At 45.0% G+C, this 18,126-nt stretch overlaps 1 protein-coding gene across 1 annotated transcript in view; it reads right to left on the bottom strand.

The window, feature by feature from the left end:
* Window positions 1–106: 106 nt before the first annotated feature.
* Window positions 107–18,126, bottom strand: part of LOC120914275 (class I histocompatibility antigen, F10 alpha chain-like) — a 60,486-nt gene continuing 42,466 nt past the window's right edge. The window contains exons 3-4 of the mRNA XM_040324901.1: window positions 15,824–16,111; window positions 107–510 (exon numbers count right to left, since the gene is read on the bottom strand). Of these exons, the coding sequence (XP_040180835.1) occupies window positions 227–510; window positions 15,824–16,111 (572 nt within the window). The 3' untranslated portion in view covers window positions 107–226. The remainder of the gene's footprint in view (window positions 511–15,823; window positions 16,112–18,126) is intronic.

The raw sequence follows: 18,126 nt of genomic DNA, 5'->3' as shown, positions 1-18,126 counted from the left end.
CTCGTACACACTGTTGGACTTTCTGAGAAAAAAGTCAGACTGGCTTTTCTTCCTCGGAAAGTCTGGCCATGTGTAGCCTCCATCTGACTTTTTTTGTCGGAAGTCCCACGGACCTTAGATAGAGAACCTGTTCTCTTTCTTTCCATTGGACTTCTGACGGACTCACAGTGGACTTTTGTACAGTCAAAAGTCCGACCGTGTGAACAAGGCATTAGTGTTCTCTGTTTCACTCACCCCAATTCACAATCATAATCTCCTCCAGACTGCTGTGGTCCACATGACAGGAGTAAGTGTCTCCATTACTTGTTGGCACTTTCACACTGACTCTGATCTGATAGGTGCCATCAGGATGGGGGAGAATTTGAGTCATTTCATCTGAAGGAATATGGTCTTCCCCATTCCTCACCCATTTCACTTCCACAGGTCGGGGGTGAAACCCGTACACCAGACAATGAAGTCTGGTCACATCATCCGACTGACGATGACCCCACACCTTCACCTCTGGACGAACTGTTAAGAATATAAAAGCAAAGAAAACTTAAATTTCTAGTGGAAAGGTATATAAGAGGGTCATGTGTGAGAAGCTTGTGACGGTATTACAATGATATCCCCGTCAACGTTCCCTTCTTCCCATAACGAAAATCACCCCAATATTCCACGAGGAGGAATATTCCTGGAGTCGCCCAGAAAGCCACACATAAGACAAGCTTACTGCTGGAACAACACACTTTAATGTTTTTCTTCTCCGCTTTTTATACAGTCCAAGACATTCAAGCAACAATGAAATCTCCACCCCCCCCCCCCAATCACACACTAAGGCTAATTACTAAAACATTCTAGACAGGTCGGCACCGACCGACAATTATCATGTCTAATCACTGCACATTCCTTAAACAGCATAACAACAAACCACCTTTACACACTGAGTTTCCTAAGCAGACGTTTCGTCTGCATCCAGTTTGACACCTATTAACACCTCTGAGTATCACTAGGTTGTAGACAGGGTTATCACACAATTAAAAACCTTTCAAAAGCTAGCCTTATTTAACATATGAACAGTCTTTACAGAGAGAGATGAATCACACATGAACACCTGTTACCTGTAACCCACAGCATTAAATTAGCAGGGAGAATTAAACTGGAGCATATATAGGCAATTGCATCACAAAGCTATTTAATTAAATTGATATTTGCTCTGCTGGTTTAACCACTTACCGACCTACCACAGCACACATCATGCAGCGGGGCAGCACATGCAGGCAAAATCACATACATGTGTGTCAGTGTGCCTGCTCCAGTTTAGGTTGTCCCCCGTGACTGCTGTGTACACCGGACACAGCAGATTGCGGATCCCGATACCCAGGGCCCAGTCATCATGTGATTGCATCACAATGTCAACACAGCAGTTACTGTATGAATGAATACATTCATAACAGCTGTGTTTCCTATGCTGTGATTGGCCCTCAGCTATCACATAGTACCTAGTCCAATCCCAGCACCCTGTACCATGTGAATAGTTGTAGCTAATCACAGATCACTAGCGATTGCAGCTGTTATGAATATACCAACACATAACACTCAACACTAACACCTTCATGACAGTTGAAAATGTTGCTGTTACAATGATCTTCATTGTAACAGCTAACAAAGTGTAAAAAATAATAATCCCAATCAACCCCTCAGAGTAGTACAGAGTTACTATGGTGACATGAACTACTCTGATGAAAGCGTGTACAAAAATTGTAAAAAACGAAATGCTGTCACCAATCAGCTTCCCTGATCACCACCACCCGAGTCCTGTGATAATGCTGTACTGCACTAGTGACGGTATGTTAAAAACTGAACATTTTTTTAAATTTAATTTCTTCATTTTCAAAACAATTATGACAATTATTATGACTGGAATTTTAGGGCCTCAAGAAATTAGATAGGCCATCAGTACATCAGATTAATTTTCAAATATCTATCCCATAGTTTGTAGAAACTATGGGCCAGATTCACGTAGAATTGCGGCGGCGTAACGTATCGTAGATACGTTACACCGCCGCAAGTTTTCATCGCAAGTGCCTGATTCACAGAGCACTTGCAATGAAAACCTACGCTGGCAGCCTCCGGCGCGTGCCATTTAAATTAGGCGCGCTCCCGCGCCGGACCTACTGCGCATGCTCCGTTTCTCAACTCCCGCCGTGCTTTGCGCGCCGTGACGTAATTTTTTCGAACGGCGACGCGCGTAGCGTAATTCCGTATTCCCGGACGGCTTACGCAAACGACGTTATTTTTTAAATTTCGACGCGGGAACGACGGCCATACTTTACACAGCAATACGCTTGCTGTGTAAAGTTAGGGCACCAAAAAAAAAAAAGTGTAACTATGCGACGGGAAACTAGACTAGCGGCGACGTAGCGAACGCGAAAATCCGTTGTGGATCGCCGGAACTCCTAATTTGCATACCCGACGCTGGTTTACGACGCAAAATCCCCCCAGCGGCGGCCGCGGTACTGCATCTTAAGATCCGACAGTGTAAAACAATTACACCTGTCGGATCTTATAGCTATCTATGCGTAACTGATTCTATGAATCAGTCGCATAGATAGAACAACAGATACGACGGCGTATCAGGAGATACGCCGTCGTATCTGCTTTGTGAATCTGGCCCTATAACTTTCACACAGACCAATTAATATAAATTTATTGGGATTTCATTTTTACCAAAGACATGTAGCAGAACACATTTTGGTCTAAATGTATGACAAAATTTGATTTTATTGGACATGTTTTATAACGGAAAGTAGAAAATATAGTTTTTTTGTTTAACATTTTGGTCTTTTTTGTAAATATTGCAAAAAAAAAAAAAAAAACACCCAGTGGTGATCTAATACCACCAAAGGAAAGCTCTATTTATGTGAAAAAAAATATGCTAAAAGTTTTAGTTGCGTACAGTATTGCATGACGACGCAATTTCCAGTTAAAATAGCGCAGTGCTAAATAGCAAAATATGGGCTGGTCATGAAGGGGTAAAACCTTCCGGGGCTGAGGTGGTTAAATAATGTTTTTTTCCCAGGGTGGATTTGATTTAAATCAAGTCGATTTAAATCATAATTCTTTAAGAATAACGGTCATCTCTGTCCCACAGCGGCTCCTCCTCTGACCCGCTGTTCTCATCGACAGTCCCATTCACTTTAATAGGTTGGCTGGTGATGCAACAGTGACACAACAAGAGGGACGTGGCGGCAGCAGGTGAGTGAATGCCCGCTAACAGGCGCTGCCATGATGGATCTAAAATGACAGGTGCTCTTTAAATGTAAGGACTACTTGCTGGTAGAATCTTTAATATTTGCAAACAAAATGAAGGTTTCCTATTTAGAATAATAAACTGTCAGATTAGTAAAACAGCGATATCAGAACAGTTTGCAGTGTACATAGATTTGCAAAACAATGGGATAAAGAGAATATTCCTGAACTTTGTTTTATCTCATGGTTACTGGGAAATTGTGTAAATACATCAATGTGGTGCATGTTATCTCAGCTTGCATTCATTGGCCCGGATTCACAGACAGCGGCGCACATTTATGCCGCCGTAGCGTATCTCCTGTAAGCTACGCCGACGCAGCACAGAGAGGCAAGCACGGAATTCACAAAGCCACTGATCCCAAAACTGCGCTGGGTTTCTCAGGCGTAAGCCGGCATAGGTGTAAGTGGGCGTGAGCCATGCAAATCAGGCGTGACCCCATGTAAATGATGGGCCGAGCGCCAGAAAAGTACTTAAAACGAACTGAGCATGCGCACAGGGATGCGTCCACGGCCCAGCGCATGCTCACAACCACGTCGGAACAAATGCCTATGCTACGCCAGATCACTGTGTACGCCGTTAGCGTAACCTACGCCCAGCCAGACCCACGTCCAACTAAATAAATTACGCTGGCTTGGGTTCACTGGTGCAGCCCTTTGCATGGATGCTGCTGAGTTACACCTCCTTTATGGGGCATAACTTTACGCCGGACGTATGACTTTACGCGCACTGCGTCTGCCACACGTACGTTCGTGAATCAGCGTATCTCCCTCATTTGCATATTTGAGTAGAAAATCAATGGGAGCACCACATGTGTCCAGCGTAAATATGCGCCCACTCTACGCCGGCGTAGGCAAGTTACGTCGGTGGAATGAAGCCTGTTTTTAGGCGTATCTTAGTTTGTGGCTATGGCGCACAGATACGACGGTGCATATTTGCACTTACGCGGCGTATCTGGAGATACGTCGGCGCAAGTGCTTTGTGAATCCGGGCCATTGAATGTGGATGGTAATGTAGCGCTACGTGTGAGCCAAAAGGCAATGGCTGTATACACCTTATGGGGTGTGACCATATATTGTGACACAAAGGGTGTAATGACAAAATTTGCACCACAACAAAATGTGAAATTGAAATCAATAAAGTTAACAATATAAACAAAAGTGTCCATAAAAAATAAAATGATGAAGATGTCATGAGATGGTGAGGAACTTCCCAACAGAAATCTTCAAATTTGAGGTGGAATACATATGCGCTTACCGCAACCGTTGGACCCAAATGTCGTACAAAAGTGGATCGATCGAGCTTGGAATGTCCCACGGAGATGTCACCGGAAGTCCAGAAGGGAATGGAGTCTGCCTCCTAGGCAGTCAGATGTCGTCAACCCAGGAAAGGGCAGGAAGACCAGATGTTCATTGGCCAACGACTACTCCAATACTGATGATCCTAGTAAACCATTGGTATGGCAATCATAAAAGAGCCTCCAAGCATCCAAACACGATCTGGTTCAGGTAAGTGAGAACCCTGGCATGGGAACTGGAAACCAACTAGAGAGGGCTCACAAAAAACGTATCTTCTACAATTTCATGTAAAGAGAAATGGGGGATCCAATGGTGTAGGTCATAAAGAGGTTTTAATGAAAAAAAACAATCTACATAATAAAATATAAAAAAAGGTGATCACAAATTATGAGTATTAAAAGCAATATGGGGAGCAAAATGCATGGCCCGACACGTTTCAATACAATAGGACGTCTACAGGGGCATTAACCTGCTCCCACATATTGCCATATATTTATACTAAAACATAAAAGGCCATACTTAATGGACAGCCAATCAAACAGGATGTGGTAAGTGGAACGGTGTGGTTGGACAGAATTTAGTCACGCGATATGACCATGACCATGACCACTACAACAAGCAAAAGTCCTTCCTGGTTCAAAGTGAATCGAACCAGGAAGTAACAACAGCAGCACATGGCAAACAACCTGCCAAAAAGAGGCCATTCTCTCATCTGTCTATCCTGTGACTGTCCCTGCCCAATCACCATTAGTTCAGGTAGACATGTCAGCAACAAACTGTGTGTCAAATGTCAAATCTGAGAGAGTAAGACAAGGAGGGCGTCGCGATCGCGTGACATGGATGACGTTGTCAGTGCGGCAATCATGTGATGAAAAAGTCACGCCCATCATGTCAGAATGACATGGAAGAAAACAGCGCAGACGCAGTCATCTCTAAAACTATCACGTGATAGGAATGACGCCCAACGCTATCTAAATAGAGCAAATGGGCGTCATCTCACTTCCTGCTATGCACTCAAATGGCCATTCTTACCCACGGTCTCAAAATAGAACAGTAAGGCCCCGTACACACGACCAAACATGTATGCTGAAACTGGTCCGCGGGCCAGTTTCAGCATACATGTTCGGTCGTGTGTAGGCGCGAGCGGGCCGAATTCCAGCAAACATTTGCCCGCCGGGCCTTTTCCCAGCGGGCAAATATTCCTGGACGTGTTTTAAAACCGTCCGCTGGAATCCTGCCCGCTCGGACATGTACGGTCGTCAGTACAGACCTACCGTACATGTCCGAGCGCCCGCCGTCCCTCGCATGCGTCGAATGACTTCGACGCATGCGTGGAAGCCTTTAAATGGCAGGCCCGCCCACGTCTCCGCGTCATCGCCGCGGTGACGACGCGGACACGCCCCGCGTATTGTTTACGCGCGGACTTCTGTACGATGGTTAGTACAACCATCGTACAGAAGCCCTCTGGCAGGCATGTACGTGAAAACGGTCCGACGGACCGGTTTCATCGTACATGTTTGCTCGTGTGTACCGGGCCTAAGTGAAACGAAAGCCACAGAGGCCAAAGCAGATTCAATACATACCACAAACATTATAATAAAAACTGAGAAACTAGTCAGACATCTTAAATACAATGACCTACATCGAAGCCCCATGTATAGTAAACCTGAAAGGCTGCACAGTGCCATCCAGAGGTGTGTGAATAGAATACACCTGAATGAACCAACAATAATGAAAAATGGGACATGTACATATATGAATGTGGCCAGAACATATCCTACATTTCCCTATCTATACATGAATCTAATCTCCTTCACCTGTCTGGATTGTACAGCGTAGGTAATGAAAAAAGACCACCTGAACTTGGTGTCCATTGTCTTTTTAGGCTGAACCTGTAGTAGTGAATCTCGATCAATCCGTAAAATTCGATCGATTTCCCCATCAAGGTCAGCAGGCAAATACCCTTTCTCGAGGAATCTCCCATTCAGGATACTACACTGCACAATGTAGTCCTCCGCCCTAGTGCAGTTTCTCTGTAAACGGAGAAACTGGCTGCGTGGCACAGATTTGAGCCATTGGGCATGATGGCAACTATTGACCGGAATGTAACCATTCCGGTCGGTTGGTTTAAAAAAAAGTGGTGAACTCCAAGTGGTGCTCAACCACTTTAATTTCAAGATCCAAAAAATGAACAGAAGAAAGACTGGCCTCATGGCTCAGGCGTATAACCCTATCATTGGAATTAAGTAAAGACATAAACTCATCCAAAGTCTATATAGTGGGCCCAAAGGACCAATTTGGGTCTCTTATAGGCATAGACGACATCCTCCTCCCATTTGGCAATAAAAAGATTCGCCAAACTAGGGGCGAATTTAGCCCCCATGGCAACTCCTCTAGTTTGCACATAAAACTGGTTCTGAAACCAGAAATAATTATGTTGTGCAGCAAGCCTGAGGAGGTCCATGATGAAATTCCGTTGTATATAGGAAAGGGGTACTCTGGGACAAGTAGTATTCTACTGCCTCAAAGCCCAAATCATGTGGGATGCATATATACTAGGCGGCAACATTTGCCGTTGCTAGAATCGTGCCCTCCTCGTATACAATTGATTCCAACAGTCTAATAGTGTCACCAGTGTCCTTCAAATAAGAAGGCACTTGTCTCACTAATGGTCAGTGACGATGCGTCCATAAAGGGCGCAGGAGCGCTGCCCCCACTCGTTCCCGCACCGCCACTGAATACAATACACAGATTCATGCATTGCATGAATCTGTGTATTGTTGCTGCCGCCCACTATCCAGATGGCTGGCCCCCTGGTGAGTGCCGGCCATCTGAATAACAGCAGCTGGTTGGCTTTGGAAGTGCCTATCAGAGCCAGCCCTCAGGCTGTAATCGGCTTCCAAATAGTTATCCAGGGGACACACGGGGTGCGTTCCTGGGATAAGACTGACAGGCGTCTCAGCCAATCAGGTTCACCGGTTCTGGTTACCGGTAACCTGATTGGCTGAAGCATCATTGAGGGCGGGAGAAGACATCGAGGGACCGTGCAAGGAGGGTGGCTGACCCAAGAAAGATAAGTGCCGGGCGGGGGGGGGCAGCATTTTACAGGGAACAGTGGCGACAATTGAAGTGCACAGTGGCGACAATTGAAGTGCACAGTGGCGACAATTAAAGGGCACAATGGTGACAAATGAAGGGCATAGTGGCAACAAATATAGGGCACAGTGGCGACAATTGATGTGGGCACAGTGGTAACAATTGATGTTGGCACAGTGGTAACAATTGATGTTGGCACAGTGGTAACAGTTGATGTGGGCACAGTGGTAACAATTGATGGCATGGCACAGTGGCTGTGTTTGATGGCACAGTGGTGACAATTGATGGGCACAGTGGTGACAATTGATGGCACAGTGGTGACAATTGATGGCACAGTAGCTGCGTTTGATGGTATGGCACAGTGGCTGCGTTTGATGGCACAGTGGCTGCGTTTGGCTTGGCACAGTGGCGACAATTGATGGCACAGTGGCTGCGTTTGATGGCATGGCACAGTGGTGACAATTAATGGGCACAGTGGCGACAATTCATGGCACAGTGGCTGTGTTTGATGGCATGGCACAGTGGTGACAATTGATGGGCACAGTGGCTGTAACTGACATATGCATGCTGCCGGGACAGTTATAATCTCATGTAGGAAGGACTACAAGGAACTGCATGGCTTGTCACAATTGGATGTACCACATTGTATTCTGAGCTCAAAGGGTTAATTGGACAAAGGGTCTCTTTCATTGCTGAATGCTAATGTTCCCTTCGCATAGCTAATGAACTCTCTTTTGGAGGTAACACCCCTCCTGTGAGGTGTATGCTGATGGGGATTATGTGTGAGTGTATAATTGTTTTAAAGGTTAATTGAATTCTATTGTCTGATTAAGTTGAGGAGCCGAAGCGGCTGGCGGCTGATTGGCTCAAGGGAAGGTCATTCTTTCAGAGTGTGTGTATTGAAGTCCCCCCTGGGGGGGGGGAGTGTCATTTGTCTCTGTACAGTTTGTAACCAGATTTAAGGAAGAAAAATGTGGCAATAAAAGGCAGTCCTGCTTGACTCTGCAAACGTAGCCCGTCTCGTTTCTTGGAAGGGCGTTCGATGGGATATACCGGCGGTACCTGCATATCGCATTTTGCCAGGGAAAAGGACGTCTCCAACGGCTGAGACCCTCACACTACATGGGTAGCTGTTACATTGGTTGGCAGCAGTGGGATGGTCCTTTTATCCAAAGAGCAAGTGCTGAATGGAGTCGCAGTACGCCAGGCTGAAAAGATCCACACTAAAAGATCTATTGGAGAGTCGTGGTAGGAGCGCCAGCAACAGACCACGGAGGGAGCTGATAGCTGAACTGCTGGAGCTGGACGAAATGGATGGATCCATGGAAGGAACTGAGCCCCTTGCACCGGTCAGCAAAGAAGATGTAATTACTGGGATTGTACAGCGGAGATTATCCTTGTATCCAGAAACGTCCGTGGAACTAATAAACCAGCTGTTCCGGGAAGCAAGGGAAGAGATACAAACGAAGAGGGGACAAGAACTGGAACTGGTAAGAGCGAGACAGCCCATTACACCTGCAGTTCCTACCCCCCCACCTGCTGCTACAGGAAAGAAAATACCGTTCACTGCATTTAAAGCTTTTGTAGAAAGTGAGGAGGAAATCGATGGATATTTGGCGGACTTTGAGAGGCAGTGCTCACTACACCAGGTACCACCAGACCAATGGGTCACTATTTTGTCGGGGAAATTGTCGGGCAAAGCCAATGAAGCCTTTCGGGCTCTCGCTCCAGAGGATATTTTACAATACCAGCAAGTTAAAAAGGCGCTGCTAACCCGATATGCCATAACGCCAGAAGCCTACCGCCGGCGCTTCTGGGAGTCCAAGAAGATGGCTGTGGACTCCCACATGGAATGGGCCAACCAGTTACAAAGGGTGGCATCCCTTTGGGTCCAAGGGTGCAAGGCCAACACCGGGGAGGAAGTATTGCAGCTGTTCCTAATGGAACATTTCTTCCAAGACCTGGCCGCAGACATACAAGACTGGGTACGAGATCGCCGTCCCGCTAACTTAAACGAGGCGGCTCGGCTAGCAGATGAGTACGCGGAGACAAGGAAAGTAAGCCAGGGTACTATGCGGCTGGCTCAGAAGGTAGAACCGCGTACTCCAACCATCACCCGACGCCCAGAGTTTCGGGCTCCAGTCCCACCACGTCCTCAGGGGCCTAGCAACTACCCCCGGGATTCGCCTAGGGTGACGTGCCATCACTGCAGCGACACGGGACATATTGCTCGTTATTGCCCTTTGAGAGCTACAAATAACAACTGGAGATGCACAACACCCAACACAGAGGGCACTCCGTCACGTCCCTCTGCGGCCCACTGCCTGGAGACTGAGGGGGGCCCGGAGGAATGTCTGGGAATTTGGTATGAGGCAGACCCAATACAAGCGGCCTCTCCGGATAACCGTCAGCATCACCGTCAGGAGGTACGAGTGAATGGACAAGTAGCACAAGGCCTAAGAGATTCCGGGACTACTATCACTCTGATTCAAAAACATCTGGTAAAGCCAGAGAACGTGTCCACTCGCACAGTTGCCGTCCGGGTCGCAGGGGGTGCTGTATTTCGCGTACCCACCGCCCGGGTGCACTTAGACTGGGGAGCCGGGTCAGGAAAGACCACAGTTGGTATCATGGACAACCTACCTGCCGAGGTGGTGCTGGGCAACGACATTGGCCCTCTGACTTCGGCTTATTTACCTACACCTGCTGCTGCTTGTGCCGTGACCACCCGCGTTGCTGGAATCAACCCGCTTGCTGCTGAGAACCGGGTAAGACTACCTTCCCCGACATGTACTGTAGATCCGGCACAATATCACAGTCTAAAATGGGAATGTGACAAGTTGGCCAGTGAGAAATCAGAGATGCAACGACACTACGTCATGTATTATGAGATGTCCCGTGGTTTGAACATTGAAATGCACAAACAGGCGGAAATTGTCAAAAGATTAAATGGGATTTGCATCCAGGTGGTGCCGTATCTGTCCCAAGAGCATCAGCAACAGGTTTTGGGAGCCATTGAGAGAGCAAAGCAAGTGACTGTTCCAGAATTGAATTCTATTCTTCACCGTCACCATCAGCTACCGACCTGGTAAAGCCAATGGGAAGGCCGACGGACTGTCCAGGCAAACGGAACTTTTACCCTAACAGCAGACCGGACATCCCCAAGTTGATCCGAAAAGGATCAATCCGGGTCTGCCGGAGTGTTCCACAAAAGGGGAGTAGTGTAACGGACATATGCATGCTGCCGGGACAGTTATAATCTCATGTAGGAAGGACTACAAGGAACTGCATGGCTTGTCACAATTGGATGTACCACATTGTATTCTGAGCTCAAAGGGTTAATTGGACAAAGGGTCTCTTTCATTGCTGAATGCTAATGTTCCCTTCGCATAGCTAATGAACTCTCTTTTGGAGGTAACACCCCTCCTGTGAGGTGTATGCTGATGGGGATTATGTGTGAGTGTATAATTGTTTTAAAGGTTAATTGAATTCTATTGTCTGATTAAGTTGAGGAGCCGAAGCGGCTGGCGGCTGATTGGCTCAAGGGAAGGTCATTCTTTCAGAGTGTGTGTATTGAAGTCCCCCCTGGGGGGGGGGGAGTGTCATTTGTCTCTGTACAGTTTGTAACCAGATTTAAGGAAGAAAAATGTGGCAATAAAAGGCAGTCCTGCTTGACTCTGCAAACGTAGCCCGTCTCGTTTCTTGGAAGGGCGTTCGATGGGATATACCGGCGGTACCTGCATATCGCATTTTGCCAGGGAAAAGGATGTCTCCAACGGCTGAGACCCTCACACTACATGGGTAGCTGTTACAGTGGCGATAAATGATGGCACAGTGGCTGGATTGCATGGCACAGTGGCTGCATTTGAAGGCATGGCACAGTGGCGACAATTGATGGCATGACACAGTGGTGACAATTGATGACATGGCACAGTGGCTGCATTTGATGGGCACAGTAGCTGCATTTGATGGGCACAGTGGCTGCATTTGATGGGCACAGTGAGGCTGCAAATGTTTTTTTTGTTTGTTTGTTTGCACCCCCCCAAAAGCTGCTGCTAATGGTTGTAGATGAAAATCCACATACTTCCCGATCCCACTGACTATGGGCCGGCCAGGGGGGTGGACTGGGTCTTTGTGCACTTTCAGAAGGTAGTAGATGGCTGGGATACGGGGAGCTAAAGGAACAAGATAGCTCTTCTCTTTCTTGTCAAGTATGCCCAAAGCAAAGTCCACATCTACCAATACAGTTAAGGCTCTCTGGTATTGTGCAGTCGGGTCCGTCTGGATCCGACTGTATGTACTAGAGTCTCCAAGTATCTTATCCATTTCCTTAATATAATGATCTTTGTCCAACATGACAATGGTGCCACCCTTGTCGGCTGGACGTATGATGAGGTTTTTTCGGTCACAAAGTTGCTTCAAACCTGCTCCAATATTCGGGTCAGTATAATTTTTTTTTAGGTGGTATTATATCCAAATCTTGTAGTACAAGGCTACGGAACACATTAATGGATGGTGCCAGAGTCCCAGGGGGATTAAATAATGAGGGATTGGACAGTCTTGTGTGCACATGTCCATCATTCAACATAGGGGTATTGTTGGAGGGAAAGGTCAAGAAGTGTCTCTGGATGCTGAGCTTTCTAATGAACTTATGCACTTCTATAAATGTGGAGAACCTATTGAGAGGTCTTGGAGGGACATATTTCAGACCCTTATTAAGTACAAGTTTCTCCTCATCTGTTAGACAAACAGAACTCAGATTGAAAACTCCAGAGCCAGCTAGACTCTGTTTCTTTTTGCTTTGGACCCTCCAACCACCTCTAGTGCCTCTCTTCTTTCCTGGTTTCCTGGATGTTCTTGTGTGGACCTGAGAAAACCCGGATAGTGAGAGGTACCTAAATGCTCATAGTTATAATTATATGGGGATTGGTTGTATGTATCCTCATCTCTATCGCGATATCTATAAGGGTCATGATAGAATTCTCCCATACGATTCGGGCTTCGATGTAGGTCATTGTATTTTAGATGTCTGACTAGTTTCTCAGTTTTTATTATAATGTTTGTGGTATGTATTGAATCTGCTTTGGCCTCTGTGGCTTTTGTTTCACTTACTGTTCTATTTTGAGACAGTGGGTGAGAATGGCCATTTGAGTGCGTAGCAGGAAGTGAGATGACGCCCATTTGCTCTATTTAGATAGCGTTGGGCGTCTTTCCAATCACGTGATAGTTGAAGAGATGACTGCGTCTGCGCTGTTTTCTTCCATGTCGTTCTGATATGATTGGCGTGACTTTCGTCACATGATTGCATCCATGTAGCGCGACGCCCGCACACCATTGGCTGTTGTTCGATCGCCGTGATGATGCGGTGCACGATGCTAGGCTTTGGGCACATGTCCGATTTCATCTGGTCAGATGTTCTTCCTGGTTCCTTTGGGTCACATGATCGTCACTACAGTGACTTAATTTGTGTCCCGTGACTGCGGCATTCATGCACTATTGGTCATGTTTGTGGCAATGTAGTATACAATGTCAGGTACTGGAGTGCGTATCAGATTGGGATTCAATCAGGCGCCCTCCTTGTCTTTCTCTCTCAGATTTGACATTTGACACACAGTTTGTTGCTGACATGTCTACCTGAACTAATGGTGATTGAGCAGGGACAGTCACATGATAGACAGTCACATGACAGTCACATGAGAGAATGACCTAATTTTGGCAGGCTTTTTGGCAGGCTGTTTGCAATGTGCTGCTGTTGTTACTTCCTGGTTCGATTCACTTTTAACCAGGAAGGACTTTTGCTTGTTGTAGTGATTGGTCCGTGGTAGGAAATTGGACCATGGTCATATCACGTGACTGAATTTTGTCCAACCACACGGTTCCACTTACCACCTCCTGTTTGATTGACTGGCCATTGAGTATGGACTTATGTTTTAGTACAAATATATGGCAATATGGGGGAGCAGATTAATGCCCCTATAGACGTCCTATTGGATCGAAACGCGTTGGGCCATGCATTTTGCTCCCCATATTGCTTTTAATACTCATGAATTGTGATCACCTTTTTTTTATATTTTATTATGTATATTGTTTTTTTCATTAAAACCTCTTTATGACCTACACCATTTGGAGCCCCTTTTTGTTTCTTATCTTTACATGAATTTGTGGAAGATAAGTTTTTTTTAGCTCTCTCCAGTTGGTTTCCAGTACCCATGCCAGGGTTCTCACTTACCTGAACCAGATCGTGTTTGGATGCTTGGAGGATCTTTTATGATTGCCATACCCACGGTTTACTAGGATCTTCAGTATTGGAGTAGTCGGTGGCCAATGAACATCTGGTCTTCCTGCCCTTTTCTGGGTTGACGACATCTGACTGCCTAGGAAGCAGACTCCATTCCCTTCTGGACTTCAGGTGACATCTCTGTGGGACATTCCAAGCTCGATCGATCCACTGTCATACGACATTTGGGTCCAACAGTTGCGGTAAGCGCATTTATGTATTCCACCTCATATTTGAAGATTTCTGTTGGGAAGTTCCTCACCATAACATGACATCTTCATTGTTTTATTTTTTATGGACACTACATTACACTTTTGTTTATATTGTTCACTTTATTGATTTGAATTTCACATTTTGTTGTGGTGCAATTTTTGTCATTACACCCTTTGTGTCACAATATATGGTCACACCCAATTAGGTGTATACAGCCATTGCCTTTCGGCTCATACATAGCGCTACATTACCATCCACATTTGTCTGAGTTTTGTCACATTCCTGTGTAGCTGATTCACTCTTGTTCAGGGTTCATTCTTTGTTACACTTATTTTTGTTTTTGGGTAGCGCACATATTTTTTTCCCTTTACATTGTGTATTCATTGAATAAGTTTACCAAAAATGTAAACAATGCAGAAAATACAGCCTCATGCTACATGACTAAGCTCCATTTCATGATGAATAAACTAAATTATTAATGTATCTTAAATAGAAAAACTCCAATAGCATTTTATTAAAATAAATTTGATAAAAAAAAAAAAAATCTGATTTAAATTTAAAAACATTTTTTCTCATACATTTAGCTTCTGAGCTGCTATGCCAGGCCTTCACTTCCTCCTGCCCAATCACAGGAGCCTTGGTATTATGTAAATGCATTCACAAAATACAAAGACTTCTGGAAATGGGCAGCAGAGGGGAGAGGAAAAGGGACATGCTCTGCTCTGTGTGTTTCTCTCCTCTCAGATTCCCAATATGTCTCTCAGCAAAACAAAAAAACCTGTGAAATGTAAATAATAGAGATACGCCCAGGAGATGTCATGCAGCTCCTTGGACCCTAATGTCGCGTACACACGATCGGAAATTACAACAAGAAAACCGTGGATGTTTTCTGATGGAATGTTGGCTCAAACTTATGTTGCATACACATGGTCACACAAATCTTGTTGGGAATTCCGACCGTCAAGAACGCGGTGACGTACAAGACATACAACGAGCCGAGATCAATGAAGTTCAATAGGCAGTTTGGCTCTTCTGCTTAAATCTGAGCATGCGTGTTTTTTGCGCATTGGAATTGCATACAGACGAGCAGATTTTTCAATAGGAATTTTTTCCGCGGAAAAATAGAGAACCTGCTCTCAATCTTTTGTTGGCAGAAATTCCGACAGCAAAAGTCCGATGGAGCATACACACTGTTGGAATTTCCAACCAAAAGCTCACATCTGACTTTTCATGTCGGAATTTACGACCATGTGTACACGGCATTAGTGTGTCTTCACTTCCTGGAATTCAGCTTTAACATTGTTTTACATTCTTTGTACCTTTTTGTCCTGCATAGTCAGTAAATGACAAGTGAACAAATTAGAAGATATTTTATTTTTAGTGCACAGGTTTGTACAAAGCTGCACACCAGTTTCAAGCCTTCCAGATCTCCATCAAGTGAAACAGATGGAGCACTTGGAAGCTTGCAACTGTTGTACACCTTTGTACAAACCTATGCATTGGAACTAAAATATCTTTTACTTTGGGTAAGAAAAAAGGAGTGCAGTGATACTACTGGTTATTTGCAAGTGACTTAAGACTGTTGCTCCCATGCACAAGGGCATGTAACTTTCCTCTTTTGCAAATATATACAGTATATAGTGCAGTTACCTCTTTTCTCCAGATCTTCTCTCCCATGTTCAAGGAACACTTTTAAATCATGTATACATTCACTGTCCAGATATCTGCTCTGTAAATGTCCCCATTTTGTATTAGGACTCTCAGGGTTGTTCCATTCTTTTGCGGTGAGCTCAGCCTCATCCATGGTGTATATCCAGAACTCCTTTTCTTTATCCAGGTAGATGAAATCTCTTCCATCATATCTAATAAACGTAGTCCCCGAGGTGCTGTTATCATCTTTTAGCTTACATGTCGATATCCATTGGCAATAGTGGATCCCTGTACAGTGAACATGAAGATGGTCCATGAGAGAAGCACATGTCATCTGTGCATCACATTGACAGGACTAGGGGGGAAAAACAAATGGGGCTTTATATGAGGCATACATATAGTAATGTGTGCCTCCATCCCTGGACCAATGAGAACTAAAAGGAAATTGGGTGGCAATAGGACAGGCAGTACATACATAGGGCCAGATTCAGGTACCTGCGCCGCGGCGTAACGTATCCCGTTTACGTTACACCGCCGCATTTTTTCAGAGTAAGTGCCTGATTCACAAAGCACTTGCCTGTAAACTTACGGCGGTGTAACGTAAAGGCGTCCGGCGAAAGCCCGCCTAATTCAAATGGGGCGTGTACCATTTAAATTAGGCGCGCTCGACAGTATCCCAATGGATCACGAAGGTGGAGGAGATAAGGAGATAAAGCACATGGAGGATCTCATCCTCACAGCACACAACAGGCAGGAAACATTTACCGAAACCTGGCAGCTATGGAATATTTTCATCTATTCAGCTGAGGGCCAGGCACTGAGAGAGCCCGCGGCTGTTGGGTGAACGTTACCATACCAGTGCGATCCCCCCCTGCCCCAGTCCAATTACATAACAGGGAGCGAGCCCACAAAGTACAGAGACTACCCCTATGGTGAGCCTTTCTGTAAGTTGACTGACCCTCCCCCCCCTCCCCCCACAATCCCTGCACACCCTCTCTCTTTCTTCCCTCTTTCAGACCTGTTTCCTTTCCCTGGAACTTTCTACTACCCCACACTGGGGCTCTTTCCCCCTTCCCTTTCTCCTTCTTGACATATAAAGAAAAAGAAGGGGCGGGTCGTGGGGACCCGACACTGGGCTACGACTCAACAAACACGCCTCCCTATCTGAGTAGGAGACACCCTCTGGGAGCCACCACTGGTTTTACCAGGTGACGGAGCCCGGGAGCTCTCCTAGGGCACACACGCCACTTAACGCTTGCGCCACACGGTAGGCGCCTACCATGATCCATCATGCAGTGTGTAACGTTATATTGATCCCGTGTATTGTTGTGTTCTACTTATCCTATCACATGTACTGTTTGTACTATTGTACCATGTCGGCCCCCGCGGCCTTGTCCCTGTCTATAAATAAACAATTATTAGGCGCGGGAGCGTGCCTAATTTAAATGGGACTCGCCCCATTAGATTTGGCACGCCTTGCGCCGGACACAATTAACTTGCACCCCCGCAAATTTCAAGGTAAGTGCTTTGTGGATCGGGCACTTAGGGAGAAATTTTGCGGCGGTGTAACTTAAATCGGAAGATTTAAGTTGCGCCCGATATTTGTGGATTTGGCCCTAAGTTCTTTGCTCCATGCTAGTATGAAGACAAGTAACACAAATTAATATTTAAAACATATATATTTATTAACTAAAGATACAATGAAAAATTAAAATCAGGTATAATTTGTGATAAAACAAATAAATGATATACTTCTACAATCAGAGATAAATGGTGATTAATGTTCAGATAATATTCTCATACATTTCTATGCAAGCTCTATATTACAAGATATATTTACAGTTCTTATGCTTAAATGATACTTGTACATTTAAAACTTGGTAACTTGTAAAATAGCCTTCCGTGACTTCACGGCTTTAGATAAACAAATTTTGTTTTCTTAGTTACGGTGTTTCCTTCTCAAAACAAACAGATCTCCTCACTTATACACTTTTAAATGCATAAACAAAAATTTTATATTATGCACAGCTTGATAATTTGATCAAAGCTTATGTTGAAATTTATGTGTGTATATGTATAGGTATATATATTTACAATTTTTTTTTTATGTACTTCTTGCCAATGTATGTTAAATCTGTATTGAGACTTATTTTTCAATAAACCGTTTGTAAACAAAAAAAAAAGAAATTTAGAATGAATCTATTTTACACATACTTCACACCAAAACCATTGTATAGGCTTTTAGCTTTATACAGACAGACCAAACTGTGTATGTCTCTTAATATTTGGAATATAATTATTTT

This window comes from Rana temporaria, chromosome 9 (genome assembly GCF_905171775.1).
Source record: "Rana temporaria chromosome 9, aRanTem1.1, whole genome shotgun sequence".
Taxonomy (NCBI): Eukaryota; Metazoa; Chordata; class Amphibia; order Anura; family Ranidae; genus Rana; species Rana temporaria.
The sequence above is the reverse complement of the archived record's forward strand: the minus strand, read 5'-3'. Positions and strand labels throughout refer to the sequence as shown.